Source organism: Homarus americanus, unplaced genomic scaffold, assembly GCF_018991925.1.
Source record: "Homarus americanus isolate GMGI-L3 unplaced genomic scaffold, GMGI_Hamer_2.0 scaffold4896, whole genome shotgun sequence".
NCBI lineage: Eukaryota > Metazoa > Arthropoda > Malacostraca > Decapoda > Nephropidae > Homarus > Homarus americanus.
Window position 1 is genome coordinate 4,365,689 of NW_024749657.1, and position 16,567 is coordinate 4,382,255.

Below are 16,567 nucleotides of genomic sequence, written 5' to 3' on the forward strand. Positions count from 1 at the left end.
AAAGTATAGCATGACTCCTCTGTGCATGTTTTCATTGTTGTTTCACAAAGATTTATGAAATGAACCAACTCTCCACTAATACAACAAGTCTCTACACATAAGAGCTATGTAATACTGTAACTACTTATGTGAGTATCTTACACCATATACAGCTGCTCCCCGACTTACGACAGGGTTAGGGACCGACATCCAGGTCATAAGTCGAAATGGTCGTAAGTCGGAAATACTTAAATAACACATAGAAATCGAAAATGGGTGTCTCTTTCTTCTCAGCACCACAAAACACTCACTTTTAAGCTTGCCAGCCATTTTAAAGTGAATTACAGATGAAAATTTTGTCTGTATACTGACTTTGGGACTCAAAAATACATAATTGGACCAAATTTTGGTACGACTGAGGCAGGTCGTAAGTGCGAGTGGACGTAAGTTGAGTTTCTTACGAGCCGACCTCCACATGTTTAAGCTTGCATTTGGCGGTCCACCAGCTGTAGTATTCGTCCGCCAATACAGTAATCGGTTCTAGGGCTTAAATTCCTTACCCTTTTAGTAAATATCAAGAAGTTTATACTATTCAATAATTTTAAAAGTTTAATATTAAATTTTTTAGTCATTTTAACAATTATTGAACATAATTGAAGGTAAGGTCACTATTTTGGCACGCCATCCAGCCTGCCAACACAGCATACAGGCGTCAGTCTTTGTGTCTTTTCAGTGGAGGTAACATCTTGCTTGAGACTCTCTTCAAGTAAATGCTTTTTTTCTGTGTTTGCAAGCAAATTATTGGTCATTTTGAAATTTATTTTATATATTGACAATATATAATGCAGTGCAGTGTTGACTTAAAGAAAATAATCTTGAATTACACCAAGAGAACTAAAATTTTATGGGTGAAATGGTGCCATGGGGCGACTTCTCTTCCACCCCAATGCCTTCTCTTCTTCCTTTTCCTCCACCCCCATTCTAATTCCCATCATCATCATCATCATCATCATCCAGGAGCCTTCTACATACACACCTCAAAGTAAGAGTACTTTTCTACCTTTTTTGTTGAATTTAGGCAACTTTCGGTGAGCTGGAACCAATTACCCAAAAACCCATTGAAACAATGGTTTCGGTTAACGAGCAACCTGCTGGAACGGATTGTGCTCGTTAACCGAGGGACCACTGTATACACACACACACACACACAGAAATACACCGGTTATCACAATGGATTTGTTTCTAAATGTCATTGCTAATAACAAAATTGCAAATATTGGGTCAATTTTCCCCATAAGAATTAATGTAAATGGGGGGGGGGATGTATTCTCAGATGGCAACTTTCACCATACTGTATGTTTTTCGATTTATACTTCTCATTATCTGAAGCTATTAGGGACCAGGCTCGCATGTATACTGCAGTACCAACACATGTGAGGAATAAATAAATAAAAATAAGAGATAAAATAAAAGAAAAAATACCGTTTTGCTATTTGGCAATCTTGTCAATTACACGACTCATGAGGGACATGCCACTCCCTCCCTCCTTCATTCTCACACATGAAATAAATATTTAATGCCTTTATGTTTTTGACCTTATGATGAATCCTTTTTTTTCACATTCTGTATGAAGATTGTGTGCTTGTACTTAAGTAAAATAAATAAATAAATTAAGTAATAAAAAAAAGTATATCTTCCCAAAATACGAGTTGAAAAATAACAATAAGGTAACACAACTTGACCCAGTAAGGGAGGATATCACCCACACCGCACATGGGTCACTTTTCACCACTACCACCAAACTCAACACTACCACCACCCTGACGCTGCACTTCCCTCTCACAATCGGACACTAACTACTGCAAAGTAAGAAATGTGTATTTTCTAAGTTTTTTACCCTTTTTTTTTTGCACATTCTGTATGAACAACTGTGTGTGCATGTAACAGAGTAAAAGAAAATTAATAAAAATACATACAGTATATACTAGAAATTACGGGTTGAAAATAAAACAACACAGCTTCACGTGCCAGGAGGAGAGGTAAGGTGATGTACCCATGGGGACATCTAACTTGGTGACCTGCCAAATCCACACACAAACGTTCATTAAGTCGGGAATAATTGGGCCTACTTCACGCAAGTGTTTTTGTCCCGTGTGCAAGAAGGCATGCGTTCACAGGGGCGTGTATTTTCACGCTTCAGTTTCCCTGTATCTGACAAATATAATCACAGGCACTTCCAGCCCCTACCACAGATGCGCCACAACTGATGCGCAAACAAATATGCTCGTTTTCGAAGTACTGTACAGGTACAGGCCTGGGGCGAGCGTCTCCTGCTCAGGAATTTTCCCATGCATTCTTCACCCTATTGAACTTCATTAATTCCTAAAAGGCACGGGTCCGTACACACGGGAGAGAGAGCCTTCTGTCCGAATATGAGAACTTCAGCTATATATATATATATAAACTTCTATTTTATATATACTATATATATATAAAATAGAAGTTTATTTTGAATGCGAGCTGAAATTTATGCACAAGGCAACATAATGACAAAGAAAGATAATTTTGATAGAGCCTCAAGCTACACCTCAATCACAATTATGAAAGCCAACTGAAGTATGCAAGAGCTTTAAAATTTCTTAAGAATATGATCAAACTTACATGAGGATCCCCCGGCTCCATGACTGACTGTGGATGCGCTGGGAGTACCCAGCTGTGTAGGTGTCTTCAATGTGAAGTTGGTCGACACATTGGCACTGAAAGTGGGAGCAGTGTTGCTGCTGCTCACACCAAATATTGGTGTTCCTCCAAATGTTGTAGGGGTGGGGGTTACTGCCCCCCCAAATATTGAGGGTGTGGGGGTTACTGTCCCCCCAAATATTGAGGGTGTGGGGGTCACTGTCCCCCCAAATATTGAGGGTGTGGAGGTTACTGTCCCCCAAATTATTGTGGGAGTAGACATTCCTCCAAATAAGTTGCCAGGAGATCCTGAAAAGGAATAAAATATTCTCAGTATATATATATATATATATATATATATATATATATATATATATATATATATATATATATATATATATATATATATATATATATATATATATGTTTCTTTATTGTATGTAGCACAATTTGAGTTGTAATTACTATCACCATTTTCCACACTTGTGTGTTATCTGTGATTGCATAATGGCAGCTCTCTGTGCTATATGGTTCCTTGCAGCCTGTTTCCAAGCAAAGTTTCCCCCCACTAACTAGATGGCAGCACAAGAGTATTGTCTACTACTGCCATCATGTCATCTGACTTGGAGCACTTGGTTAGACCTTAGGTGAGGTATAATTTCTTTTGAAATGATGGAATTAGTGTTGGTGATTAAAAGTGGTGTGGTATGCAGTGAGGGGAAAACTGTTGTAAGGTGTGGAAAGGATTGCTAGAGGAGAAAAAAAAAAAAAAAAAAATCCCAAGTGAAGTAATGAGTCAAATCCAAAAGAAATAAAATTGTAATTAGCGATGGAGCAAAAGAACTAAGATTAAATTATAATAAAAAACACTTATGGAGGGAGCTTGCTTTAACTGGTGTCTTATAATGCTCCCATACAGTTGATAAATGTAAGATCTTACCCCCTAAAGTAGATTTTCCAGGTGTTCCTTCAAAAAATACCCAGCTGGCTTTGTAGAGGCTGAAGTTATTGGAGTGGTAGAATCTGGTGGGGTAAACTGTGAGGGTGTGGGCATTGCCGGTGCTTTGGGAGATTTTTCTCTCGTGTTGTCCTCCAATTTCACTGGAGAGGATATGGTAGTTGCTGGGAGTTCCACAGGTGATCCTCCCAATTTTACCTAAAATATCAAAGGGCAATGAAGATATCACCTGACCTATCTTAATGTTACAGGTAACCTATTGAGTCATATTTCATAAGGCTGAGTAACAACCAGAACAGTACCCCCCCCCCCTATGCTGCAAACCCATGTTTAGTTTTACACTACTACATGGGTTAGCTGTGATGATATTCACAACATCTTACAGTACTGTACAGTCAATAATATTGGAAGATATATTTATTGTAGTACAGTTCCGTATATACTGGCAAGTACTGGCTCCAGAATGTCTATACCTGTGCCAGTGTTGACCAAGTCTGGTCATTAATGAGTTCACACTCAGTAGCATAACAACAAACTGGGCAGACTGAGGAAGCAGCTTTACTGTTTTTCTTTTATCTATGATAATTAAATATACCTCAACAATACCATGTTACAATCAATATATTTTAACAATAATAGGTGAGGGGTATGTGCATAATAAGAAGTCAACCTATAATGATGAAGGTGGTGGCTAGAATGAGATCAAGTGAAGGTTTCTTGTGGCCGTTGCACTGTCAGGTGCAGGTGATCAGCTGACGTCTACAGCCTTAGATTTGTCATTATCAAGTGTTTATTTGCTATAACCTAAGACAATTAAATGTTGCTCTACAACATTAGGATGATGATGCAAGACAGGAGTGTAAAATGAAATGAAAGTAGTAAAACCACTAATAGAAATATTCCACACAGGAACACAAAATGATCTAGCAAAGTTTGGCTCTGTTTTTACTGGGCTAAAATGTCTGTAATAATCAATCTATTCAACACATGAGGATAGAAAAGCTTACCTTGGCATCATTCACTGCTTTAATGAAATCTAGAGCAATTTCAGGAGTCTTGAACCGAACAGCAAATGTTTCATTCTGAGGAGTACTTTCAGTATAATCCACTGCAGCCCAGTAGTAGGTTTTGTCGTCTTTCTTGCGAAATTCAATGTCTATATTCAGTGTGTGGTTCAGACACAGTTTATGAACTTGTTCCCGTCGCATCAGCAGCCGTATTTTACCATTCTGGTTGATAAAAAATAAACAAATAAAATAACTAACTAACAATAGTACAGTACAGTACTCCAATTATGATTACTTTACAAAATACAAAAAATAAACAGGGACACATTGTACAATATAATAAAAATAACCAAATTCACCAATTAAACTAGAGTGAATGATTTTTTTTTTTTTTCTACAAACCTGTTTGTGGGAGAGGATTTTTATATCACCAAGTCCTCTCTCCTTCCATTCTCCTGCAACATGACGGAACAGCTTAGCACGGTGGACATATAGGACGTCTTCATCTTCCTCTCCGGTCACTACCTCCACTTTCTCCGGAAGGGGCACCACAGGCTGCCCAGGTGAGAAAGACATGGCACATACAGTACTGTATATCTTACAAACAGACAGTGCATACTGATATTGATATCCCAGGCATTTCCCGGTTATACTGCACTTGTGTAACCTGATAGTTGCAATGACATAACTTGCCACACTACTCAAGCCTCTGTTTCACGACGGCAAAATCCCTGCACCAGTAACACAGTTATAGCTATGGGAAAATAGGTCACTGTTTTTGGCTAATGAATTATTCACTAGCCACCCCCAGGAGCCCACCCAACCCACTGTATCAGGATGAATACTTTTGTGTGTGTGTGTGTGTGAGTGTGGGGGGGGGGGAGGGGGATGTTTCTATTGCTTTAGAACAGTTCAAATTTTTTATTAGTGCAATGAAAAATGTCTAGACATTGAAGTTTGTGTCAAGGACAAAAGTGAGGATTGATAAAAGAATACAGTACATGTATCCCTTGTTTAGCGTTAATTCACTAAACGATAATTCTACTTGGTGACTTTTTTTTTTTTTACATTAGGTCAAAATTTTGTTTAGCAATATCTAGACTCACTGGAAAGGGGGAAACCTCGGGATTCAGTGCTCCAATTGCAAAACTCTACTGTCACTTGTTTACACTACCTACCTACCCACCCACGCCGTGTACGAACTGTTCTCACAATAAGATGTTCCTACCACTTTCTGCATTTAGCTACTTGTCCTCAAGAATGTCACTGCATTCTCTGATGACTAACTAGAAGCAACAATTCTTTTATATACAGCTCCTCCCCGACTTACGACAGGGTTAGGGATCCAAATCCAGGTCGTAAGTCCAAATGGTTGTAAGTCGAAAATGCTTAAATAATACATAGAAATCTAAAGTGGGTGTCTCTTTTTCTTCTCAGCAACACAAAACTCTCACTTTTAAGCTTGCCAGCCATTTTAAAGTGAATTACAAACGAAAATTTTGTCTGTGTACTGACGTTGGGACTAAAAAAAAAAAAAAAAAAAAACGTAATTTGACAAAATTTTGGTACAACTGAGGCAGGTCGTAAGTGCAGGTGGTCGTAAGTCGGGGAGGAGCTGTACTCCGAATAAAAAAAATAAAAAAATGTTACTTACCTCAAAGTAAAGGTGATCTCCATCATCCTCCTCCACTACACCATCTTCAGATTCACAATAACTTGTGTTTCTTGACCTTGGAGATTTTGCTTTAATTCCAGTAAAAGAGAATTCATACTTCCCTGGGCTACCAAACACAAATCCCGACTTTTCATCTTTTGTTGGTGTAGTAGGATCTTCACGAGTACTTTTTGGGATTACTATTGGCCCAGTGGCAGAGAAAGATGATGATGAAAAAGTAGATGTAGTGCTGGAACTGGATGAATCTACACTCCCTGCTGAGGTTCCTTGTATTGGTTGCCAAGTAAAATTAAATGGTTTGTTAAACTGATCATAGGAACAACCAAAAGAAAATGCAGGCTTGTTCTCAGATGGAGCTGCACTGTCTTGTGTTGAATTGTTTGGGACTCCGAAAGATATTGTTGACAGAGAAGTTGTCTCAGTTGTTGCTTTGCTGGTTTGAGGAATACCAAAAGAGAAACTTTGTTTACTGTCACTGGTGCCAAACATGAACCCAGAGGAAGACTGTGACGGTGTTTTACTAATGCTAAAACTAAATGCTGGCTTACTCTCAATAGTAGCATCTGTTACATCTTCGTTAGAAGGTTCAGAACAAGGTTTTTTTGAAGAACATGAAACACATAACTTGCTCGCTGCTGTGTTACGCACTAAGCACACCCCACATTCCCAAGATCCGGCTGCTGGTCTGAACATATCTGCTAAGGATTTAGTTGTAGAGGTGACTGTATCCTGGGGTGGTGGTACTGGTGCTGTTGTCTCAGCTGTGGTTGATGTACTTAGGGAATGTTGAGCCTTTTCAAAGGCTTCCTTGAAAGCAAGTGCCTGAAGAAGAAAAAAAAAGAAGTGATATTTTAGTTAATATGTCAACAATTATTATTCCAGCTTCCAGTTAGTACATAACCTTCACTAAAGTTGTGGTAGCCAGGTAGTCTTTGATTGCCTCAATAAGTTTCAACCCTATCGTGACAGCTGTTCCCAGCTTGTGGGTTTGCGCCAGGAAAAGCAACCCGCTGCAAAAAATTTTCAGCATGCCTGATGGCAACCAAGTCACTAGAGCCGTGCCCATCCCTTGGTCTCTGCTGCATTTTGTAGCTGGCACCCTTTGGATTGCTATGGTGTTCTGGTTTTACCCAACAGCTACAATCAGGGAATTGTAGCGAGCCCATGCAAGTATGGAAATATTAATAAAACATTGATGATGATTGAAAAGTGTAGAGTACAATAAGCATTGTTATGGGTTAGTGACCTTGACTAAGCCAAGACTAATAGTTATTGCAACAATGACCTTCATATATCTAAAACAAAGCTCATTACAGTTCATTAACTCTAGCTAAACAACTTATTTACTCTCCCCCATCACATCAAAGTGTCTCACTTTAACCAACACTCTCACACCAAGTTATACAGTATTATAAACAGATTGACTCCGTAAACATTAATCAATATTAAGATGTCCAGGGACTCTTTTCACTCTTTCATACCATTTCCCACCCAAAATAATAAGGTTCAGAACTGTTATTTTAAATTTAAGTACCATGAGAGGATAGATGAGATGAGATTATGGAGATATTGAGCAGTAGAAAACTTGATGTCTGTTGTGTGCAAGTAACGAGGTGAAAAGGTGGTTCAGCAAGACTAATCCCTGGCAAGAATTATAGATACAAAATATACTGGAAGGGTGGTGAATCTGGAACAGGTGGTGTAGGGACCCTGATTGTCAGAGGAGGGTGGAGAAAGTGCTAAAAGTAAAAATGGTACAGTAAATGCAAGAATTATGGTTCTGACGATACAAGTTAGCAAAGATCTGATGACTGTCATATCGGCATATACCCCAGAAGTGGGGTTAAGAGAGGAAATAAAGGACAAGTTCTGGTATGAGTTGATGTGTGCAGTGTTGGAGTTGGGTGAGAGAAATTGAAGTACTGTACAGGTAAACCCTGATTTGCAAGAAGTTTTTCAGGAACATAACTGAAAAATCTTGTATTTGGTTTTCCTTTTGTTTAACATGTGTAAAACAATTGTATAAGGTAAAAATTAAAAAATAAAGTTTTTTTTTCCACATAGTAGAAGTAGTCACATTTGTAATACACAGTTTAAAGGTTAAATATGTGCTCACAAGTTAATTGTCTAAAACACTTAAGGTTACCTAAACAAGGTGGACCCTTAACTTTGACATTACAACCCCAAAGACATGAGGGCTCAATACATACATATACCAAGCTCTTTCAGCTCTCAATTTAAGCCACAGACACATAGTTAGATGTGGATGGTTAGTCAGTAATATACTGCAGATTCCTCACAATAAAGAGAAAATTATTTCCCATCTATACTCACCAATTCTTGTGTCTTGAACCTGGCTGCAAACTGTTCTTCCTTCATTTCTTGATCAGCATAGTCATGTGCAGCCCAGATCCATGCTTTGTCAGATACTTTCATGGGACTGAGCTTCATATCGGCAGTGAGGAAGTGATTGGCACACACCTTGTGGATCTGGTCACGACGCATCAACACACGTACCTGTCAAAATAAGAGTGTATTTCATTCAAGTTTAGAAATTGCATTTGTCATAAAATTTTCTACCCTCAAAATGTGGAAATTGTGCAACACTGCAGCTGGATCTAATGAAGCAATATCCACTAGAAAACCAGAGTCATATTAATTATACAGGTACGTATATATATTTTCAAGTGTACTTATCATTTATAACTAACCTTCCCAGAACTGTTATTTTTCAGCACTTTCAGTTCTCCAACACCTCTTTCCTTCCATTCCTTACTGTCTTTGTCATATCGGTACAGCTTTGCTCGTTCACAGAATAACTTCTCTTCTCCTTCCTCACCTATAATGGGGAAAGGGGAATCCATACACTCTGACACCTAAATCTCAACTTCCAGTGTAATGGCATTTATTCATTTGGTTTAGTGTCCATAACTGATAAGACTCCTTCCTTAGCCTGTATTGAATATATACACAAAGTTCTGCTTATTTTAGAATACAAAAATAAATTTACTGTATGTCCATATAAGAAGACTGTAAAAAAAATAAATAAAATAAAATAAAAATTAACTGATACTGTACTATCATAGTGTGCCAAAGTGTCTGTTGACAGCAGGGATGTGGGGTAACTCACAACACATCACCAACACTTACTTGTTCATTGGCCAAGTGACAAACAAAGAACCCCACTTAGTATCTCAAGAGTACATGCCATATGAGACTAACAGGTATGACTGACAGCCATGAATTTCATCAATCTCAGTCAGACTATAACAAGCTGGTGACTATTCAAACACTCCACCCTCTAACTAGCATAAAAGATGCAGACCCCAAAACAGAGCCATCTACCCAAGAACAATATTTCATGGTAAATCAATACTCGAGTTACCACGTTGAAACTATCTCGTCTACAACCAGATGGTTGGACTGGGAAACAGACCAAATCCAGTTTACCCTCTAAATGTGTACATCATTAACATTAATTGACTAACTGACCTGTTTTGACCTCAACCAGGTCTGGCATAGGGATCACAGGCTGGAAATCCACCTGAGGTTCATACTCTTCTACTTTGTCATCACTATCATCCTTGCTTGGTGACCCGGTAGATATTCCAAAAAGTGTCTTTGGTTCAAACTGCAATGAAACAACAATAAATAAAACACATTCATGGGAGAGAGAAAGAAAGAGGGGGTGTTTCATTAATATCTTAAATATTCCAGTAGGAGTTAAACCTGATTATAGCAAAATGGGATAGAGAGTAGTTCAGGGTTTCCACAATTGGTATGGAAATCAGCATAATAAACATTTCACAGGAAGTGAAACACAGATGAAAAAAAGTTACAAAGTCAGAGGTGGATGATGAGAAAGATATTTCAAGACAGCAGGGAAGGATGGGGGAAGGGATGCAGAAGGAAAGAAGGAGATGGTCTTCCAGGAAGCAGCAGTGCGTGCGTGTGTGTGTGTTGTGTGTGTGTAAGATTAAAGATCATGGCATCAAGTGACGAATGGAGAAGGACGTGCTGATGATAGGTAATGCCAACTTGTATGAACCAACAGGGTTAACCCAGATAGTTGTTTGGGGCCCTGTTATGAGAGGACAGTACCTTAGCAGAATATGTATCTTGCAGCAGGAAGAATGAATGAAAAAGTGAAAAAGTGAAAAAGTGCGTGTATATGCTCAAAATTCTGGTCATCCCCTGCTTGTGTGTGTGTGTGTGTGTGTGAGTAAGTGTGCAGGAGGAGCGGGAGCTTGTTCAATGGACAATACATAAGAATATCCTAAGTCTTCTTCATTAGTTAGTAAACAATAGAGTGAGGGTTTAGTGACGGTGGTAAGAAGTACTCCATAAATAAGAATCACCATCAGGTAAAACACATGATAAAAGCACTTACTGCCTGTGGTACCTTTGTGGTGAACAAACCAGCAGATGCACTAGTTGCAGCCACACTCCCAAAAGTTAACATGGATCCAGATGTATCCCCACCAATCGGGCCTCCAGTGCTAGCAGGTACACCTAAAATTAGTAAAAATAAATCATACATAAAAACTCACAATACAATATCTCATATACTTATTTTTTTTATCCTTTTTAATACACTGTTGCCACCAACAAGTTTGCTTAATCACTTATCACACACACACACACACACAAAAAGTAGTAGACAGCTACCAAACAGGGAGGTACTACCACCTGGGAAGATATTGGAAGCAAAATGTGTTGTCTAATGGTAGACCATATGGCACCACAAAAATTGTGACAAGTCCCAGGTCGCTGAGATGAGTTTCTGCCTCATTTACACACAATTGCAGGGTCTCATTTGTTTCTTTTACTGTTGACAACACAACATATAAAAACTATATCGTTTCTCACTCTTGATTTATTTTTTTATTATTTATAGTTTTTATTTTTATTATAATTACTATTATTTTATTTATTGTAATTGTTTTTAATTTTATTATTATTCTATTTTCGCCCCCTAGGCCCTGATGTGGGTCAGTGACCTGTGTCCGGGTGGGCTAATCCCCGAGAAAGAGAGAAAAATAAAATTAAAAAAATCCACACACACACCCACACAGTACAGTACTGTACCTGGGAGCTATCGTCCACCGTAAATGGCCCACGAAAATGCATGAATATTATTACATATCCAGAACTTATGATTACCTATTGTATACTGTATTTACCAGTAAATGCACAAAATATATATACAGTGACCCCTCGGTTAACGAACTCAATCCGTTCCAGAAGGTCGTTTGTTAGCCGAAAAGTTCGTTAACCGAAACCATTGTTTCAATGGGTTTTGGGTAATTGGTTCCAGCTCACCGAAAATTTCCTAAATTCAACAAAAATGGTAGAAAAATTCACTTACTTTGAGGTGTGTATGTAGAAGGCTCCTGGATGATGATGATAATGGGATTTAGAATGGGGGTGGAGGAGAAGGAAGAAGAGAAGGCATTGGGGTGGAAGAGAAGTCACCCCATATATATTGTCAATATGTAAAATATATTTCAAAATGACCAATAATTTGCTTGGAAACACAGAAAAAAAGCATTTAGTTGAAGAGAGTCTCAAGCAAGATGTTACCTCCAGTGAAAACAGAGAGACTAACGCTTATTTGCTGTGTTAAGAGGCTGGATGCCGCGCATTAAACTAGTCACTTTACCTTCAATTATGTTCAATAATTGTTAAAATGACTAAAAAATTGAATTTTAAACTTTTAAAATTATTGAATAGTATAAACTTCTTGATATTTACTAAAATAGTAAGGAATTTAAGCCCTAGAACCGATTAATGTATTGGCGGACTGATACTAAAGCTGGTTGCCCGGTCAGTGCAAGCGAAAACATGTTGAGGTCGGTTCGTAAGAAATTCGTTAACCGAATTGAAGATCCTTATGGAAGGCAGTTCGTTAACCGAATTGAAGATCCTTATGGAAGGCAGTTCGTTAACCGAAATTTCATTAACCGAGGGGTCACTGTATTTATAAAATCAAAATAACTTTCAACACATGTTTAATGAATTGCACCAATTCCCCCCCCCCCAAAAAAATTACACGCACGCACGCGCACACACACACACACACACATATATATATATATATATTTGTGTAACAGTACAGTAGAAGTAATAGTGTCTTCACACTCACCGGTGTTATCTTCCTCCTCCTTTATGTCAGTTGAGGGAGTGCTGAAGGCAAACCCTGTAGTGGGAGTGTTATTGGCATTTGTGCCAAAAGAAAATTCAGCAAAAATGGAGACTTTCTTCTTGTCCTCCTGAGGCTTCGGCTGTGACCCTTCCGTTGTCTCTGGCTTGAAGGACAGGGCGGTGGAGGATGAGGTGAAGGTAAAGCCGGGGAGACTCATCTTGCTACTGTCTTTGAGAGAATCAGTGGTGACGGTGGCAAGTGATGAGGTGGAGGCAACAGGGAAGCTGGCCGTGACAGGAACTATGCTCACAGAACTCACACCAAATTGAAATCCAACTGTGGCGAGAGAAAAAAAAAATAATAATTATTATTATTATTGAGGAAAACAAGCAAGATTTTTCCTATTACAGTCTGTACAGTAGTCCCTCACCAACTGGGGCAGTTAGGTTCCCAAAAAACCCTGTGGTTGGCATGACTAAAGGCTCAAGGGAAATAGGGCATTAGGTTCCATGGTTGCAGATAACACCCATCAATGTCTAACTAAGTTGCCGGTTCCTTCACTTAACAACACCTGTATTGTACATTTTGTAAAATTTATTAATATACATATAAAATAGCTTAATATAAATTTAATAGTAAAATAAATTTACCATACATCTCCCTGGAGATGAAATGTTGCTATAAAATAAGAAAAATTAAAAGCATGTGTATGTACAGTATGTGTTTGAAGTGATTGTATTTATGTTTGTGTGGAATTGGCGTGTCGCTAAGTTAAAGTGCCCCTGTAGCTACATTCCCCGAGCTCTACCCCTACCAGACCAAGCTGTGTTATTGATATTTTTCAACTCATATTTTGGGGAAGACATACATAATTTTTTTTATTTCTTTATTTTTTACTCTATCACATAGCACACAATCGTTCATACAGAATGTAAAAAATAAATAAATACATAAATAAATAAAATAATAATTATCATAAGATCAAAAACAAAGAGTTTAATTTTTTTTTACATCCATAGGAGTTACTATTCTTTTACTTGTAATTTTTGGTAGATATACAGTACATAATTTTATAATTATTATTATTTTTTTTACCGTTACATACACACAAAATCGTTCATACAGAAAGTGTCATCTCGTACCTATTAGCTCTCATTAGGCCTAAATCAAATCTGATTAGACCACTGCACAGCATCTCCATTAAAGACAATATATATCTTATATGATAAATAAGGTAATATTAAAAAAATTAATGATTTTCACCCAACATTCAGCCAGAAAAGGCTCAAGTGGAAGGATAACTTACTAGCTGTTGTTGTTGAGGTGGACACTGGGGTACTCTTAACCACTGAAGACAATGGTGTTGTACCACCAAACCTGAAGCCAACTGGATAAGCTGAGGCTCCTCCCTCAGTTTTACTTGAAGGTGTGAACTTGAAAGATGCTGAAAAGTATATAGTATATGAAGATAAAAAGAAACTTCCCTAGAATGACAGAGGGAGCAACATCACCCTAAAACATTAAAATGCATCACAAGATATCAAGACATGTGTTTCAAATTCATAGTGAAGATCGCCGCCCTCCCCAAGCAACTTCACCCCAAAACAATAGTTAAAGCACAGTAAATTATCCCAAAACTGATATATCTATCTTAAATACACCATTGGAGGGATTTTAGAGATATCGAACTGGCCAAACAGAAAGTGATAGTAGGCCAATCAGGGACAGCGAAGATAAAACACACTGAATACTAAGCCACTACACCCAAGTAAAAAACCCTTAAACTACACAAATTCCACTCAGAAAACTTTGTGGGGTATTCCCTTGACAAAATTATTATTATTATATAAGATGATACAGTATGTACATAATTATGATCAAATTGATATCTTACCAAAGGGTGTTAAAGTTTCTTCAACGGGTTCCTTTGCTTTAGGTGCATTGGGATTGAGCGTTTCACAAGCTGCACATTTTGTCTTCTCTTGTGTGTTTAATACTAAACAGGTGGAACAGCTCCAAGACCCTGCTGTAGGCTTGAACATCTCTGCTAATGATGTTGGTTTTGTTGCTGTTGTTAACGTCTGGTTACTTGATTCTTGGGGGGGCTTATTTACTTCCTTAAAAGTCAAAATATGATCCAAAATTACAGAATGATGTGATTCAACCTAACAATCTCTTTAACAAACGTAAAATTACAGCAGGAAAAATGACTATGATGATGAAATAAGTTTGTCAGTCACCAATAATACACTTGAGTATCAGGAATCCAAAGATCAATTTTCAGAAATAACCAATTACCTGAAAGGTTTTGAGATAAAAAAAATTACCTTGAAATATCATCACCTGACCTTGCCTATGTCAGTCAGCTGATGGTGTAATCATGTTGCCCTCATTACTCTTTCATCACTCAGAAAGCATTATGGACTCTTACTAGGTGTAATGTCATTAAAATGTCTCGAGTCAAAACAAATGAAAAAGTGATGGTACCAAGTGCTAGAGTACAAAAAAGAAAAATGCTCAATTGTGATTCAGATAAGGCCATATGCAAAAGTAATTACAGAATTGAAACCCAAGTAGTGTGGATAAAGTATTTGACGATTGTGGTTAATCAAACAGTGAGTGAATCATTATAGAGGAACCAATTTATAAATATTGTATAATAACATATGAAAACCAACCTGTTGTATCTTATCCATCTCTTCCTTATTCCTGGCAATTTCTTTGGCTTTCACAAAAGCATCTCTGAAACTGGTAGCAATTTCTACAGTCTTAAATCGGCAGCAGAACTTTTCCATGCGAAGTGACTCGTCCGCAAAATCCTGCCAATTGTAAAAAAATTAAATAAAAAATTATGTTCTAATAAAGTATGATGGAGAAATGTTTTTTAGCCCTTTATGATGCGCCCGATTTTCCTCTCTCAAACCCGGAAAAAAACTCCCCCATCCCCAGAATTTTCCGGGTATCGGGAAATTTTTCTCTGAATTTTCCGAGAAAATTTCAATTCCGGCTATCGGAGAGTTCCGGGTTTGAGGGATTTCGGCTAAGAGATATTACTGTACCTGAAATGCTGAAGGTTTAATAAGGGAATACAGTGTTGTGGAAATGAGAGAGATAGAGAAATTATTTACCAGAATAGCAACAAGTATAACAAGTTGAAATATTCTGGCCACATCAGCAACACATAATTTAAAGCAACAATCATAAGTCTGATAGTACTGTAATATGATGGTTGCCATGGAACTGGCTTTTACACAAGGTTCCAACATTATTCACCAAGTTCTGGAAACACATGAGTTGGACTCCTGTAGTATTGTTTAATAGATACAGTACTGTACTCCCATGTAATGCTAGGAGGCTAACACATACTGTTTGTGACATTCTCTCACTTTGTCATACATGATGATTGAATTAATATCTGGAGGTGGAAAATGAGGAAGTATACTTTTAAAATTCATTAAACAATGTCGGCAGCTCTTACTGTGTCCTGTTACTCCATGTACAACTCTCCTTGTTAGATGTTATACAGTATAGTGTGAGGCATGAGATGAAAACAAAATTGTAGTTGTGTTTGCTGTGTACACCCAGTAGTGAAAAAACAATAAAACAGCATGTTACTCAAACCTTGTAAACCAAAGGTACTTATAAAGAAGCCTACAAAAATCACATTAGTTAAAGGCTGAAACTCTTGGATGTTTCTGCTATAAGTCTTAGGGGGGAAGGATGTTCTTGCCACAGAACTTAGGTAAGGACGGAGGGATATTCCAACTCATGAACTTCGAGACATGAACAGACATCACTAACTAATTAAAGCATCTAAAAGAATATAGAATGAGGAGCTGGAAAACAGACAAGTAATTGATATGGTATACTGTGTCAAAACACCAGACAACATACACACCTGAGCAGCCCAGATCCAGACTTTATCATTTTTCTTCATAGGTTGTATGTCAATATTCTCTGTCACTAGGTGGTTAGCACAGATCTTGTGCGTCTGTAGAGAAAGAAGAAAAAAAAAAGTCTTTAGTAGTTTTGTATCCACTGGCCAGCCAAAAGTTGTTGGGGCTAAAAACATCTCCAAGGACCTGCCATGTATTATGAATCATTTTTACATCCAAACTGTAATC

The 16,567-nt window shown here is 37.8% G+C and overlaps 1 protein-coding gene across 4 annotated transcripts in view; it reads right to left on the reverse strand.

Annotated features, from left to right (window-relative positions):
• Window positions 1-2,829: 2,829 nt before the first annotated feature.
• Window positions 2,830-16,567, reverse strand: part of LOC121853440 (RANBP2-like and GRIP domain-containing protein 5/6) — a 44,267-nt gene continuing 30,529 nt past the window's right edge. For all 4 annotated transcript variants that reach the window (XM_042347570.1, XM_042347572.1, XM_042347569.1 and 1 more), the window contains 14 exons: window positions 16,342-16,434; window positions 15,122-15,262; window positions 14,338-14,560; window positions 13,750-13,887; window positions 12,444-12,779; window positions 10,689-10,810; window positions 9,791-9,929; window positions 9,010-9,137; window positions 8,633-8,815; window positions 6,278-7,120; window positions 5,026-5,178; window positions 4,624-4,845; window positions 3,599-3,814; window positions 2,830-2,967 (listed from right to left, as the gene is read on the reverse strand). In XM_042347570.1, the coding sequence (XP_042203504.1) occupies window positions 3,602-3,814; window positions 4,624-4,845; window positions 5,026-5,178; window positions 6,278-7,120; window positions 8,633-8,815; window positions 9,010-9,137; window positions 9,791-9,929; window positions 10,689-10,810; window positions 12,444-12,779; window positions 13,750-13,887; window positions 14,338-14,560; window positions 15,122-15,262; window positions 16,342-16,434 (2,934 nt within the window). In that variant the 3' untranslated portion in view covers window positions 2,830-2,967; window positions 3,599-3,601. The remainder of the gene's footprint in view (window positions 2,968-3,598; window positions 3,815-4,623; window positions 4,846-5,025; window positions 5,179-6,277; window positions 7,121-8,632; window positions 8,816-9,009; window positions 9,138-9,790; window positions 9,930-10,688; window positions 10,811-12,443; window positions 12,780-13,749; window positions 13,888-14,337; window positions 14,561-15,121; window positions 15,263-16,341; window positions 16,435-16,567) is intronic.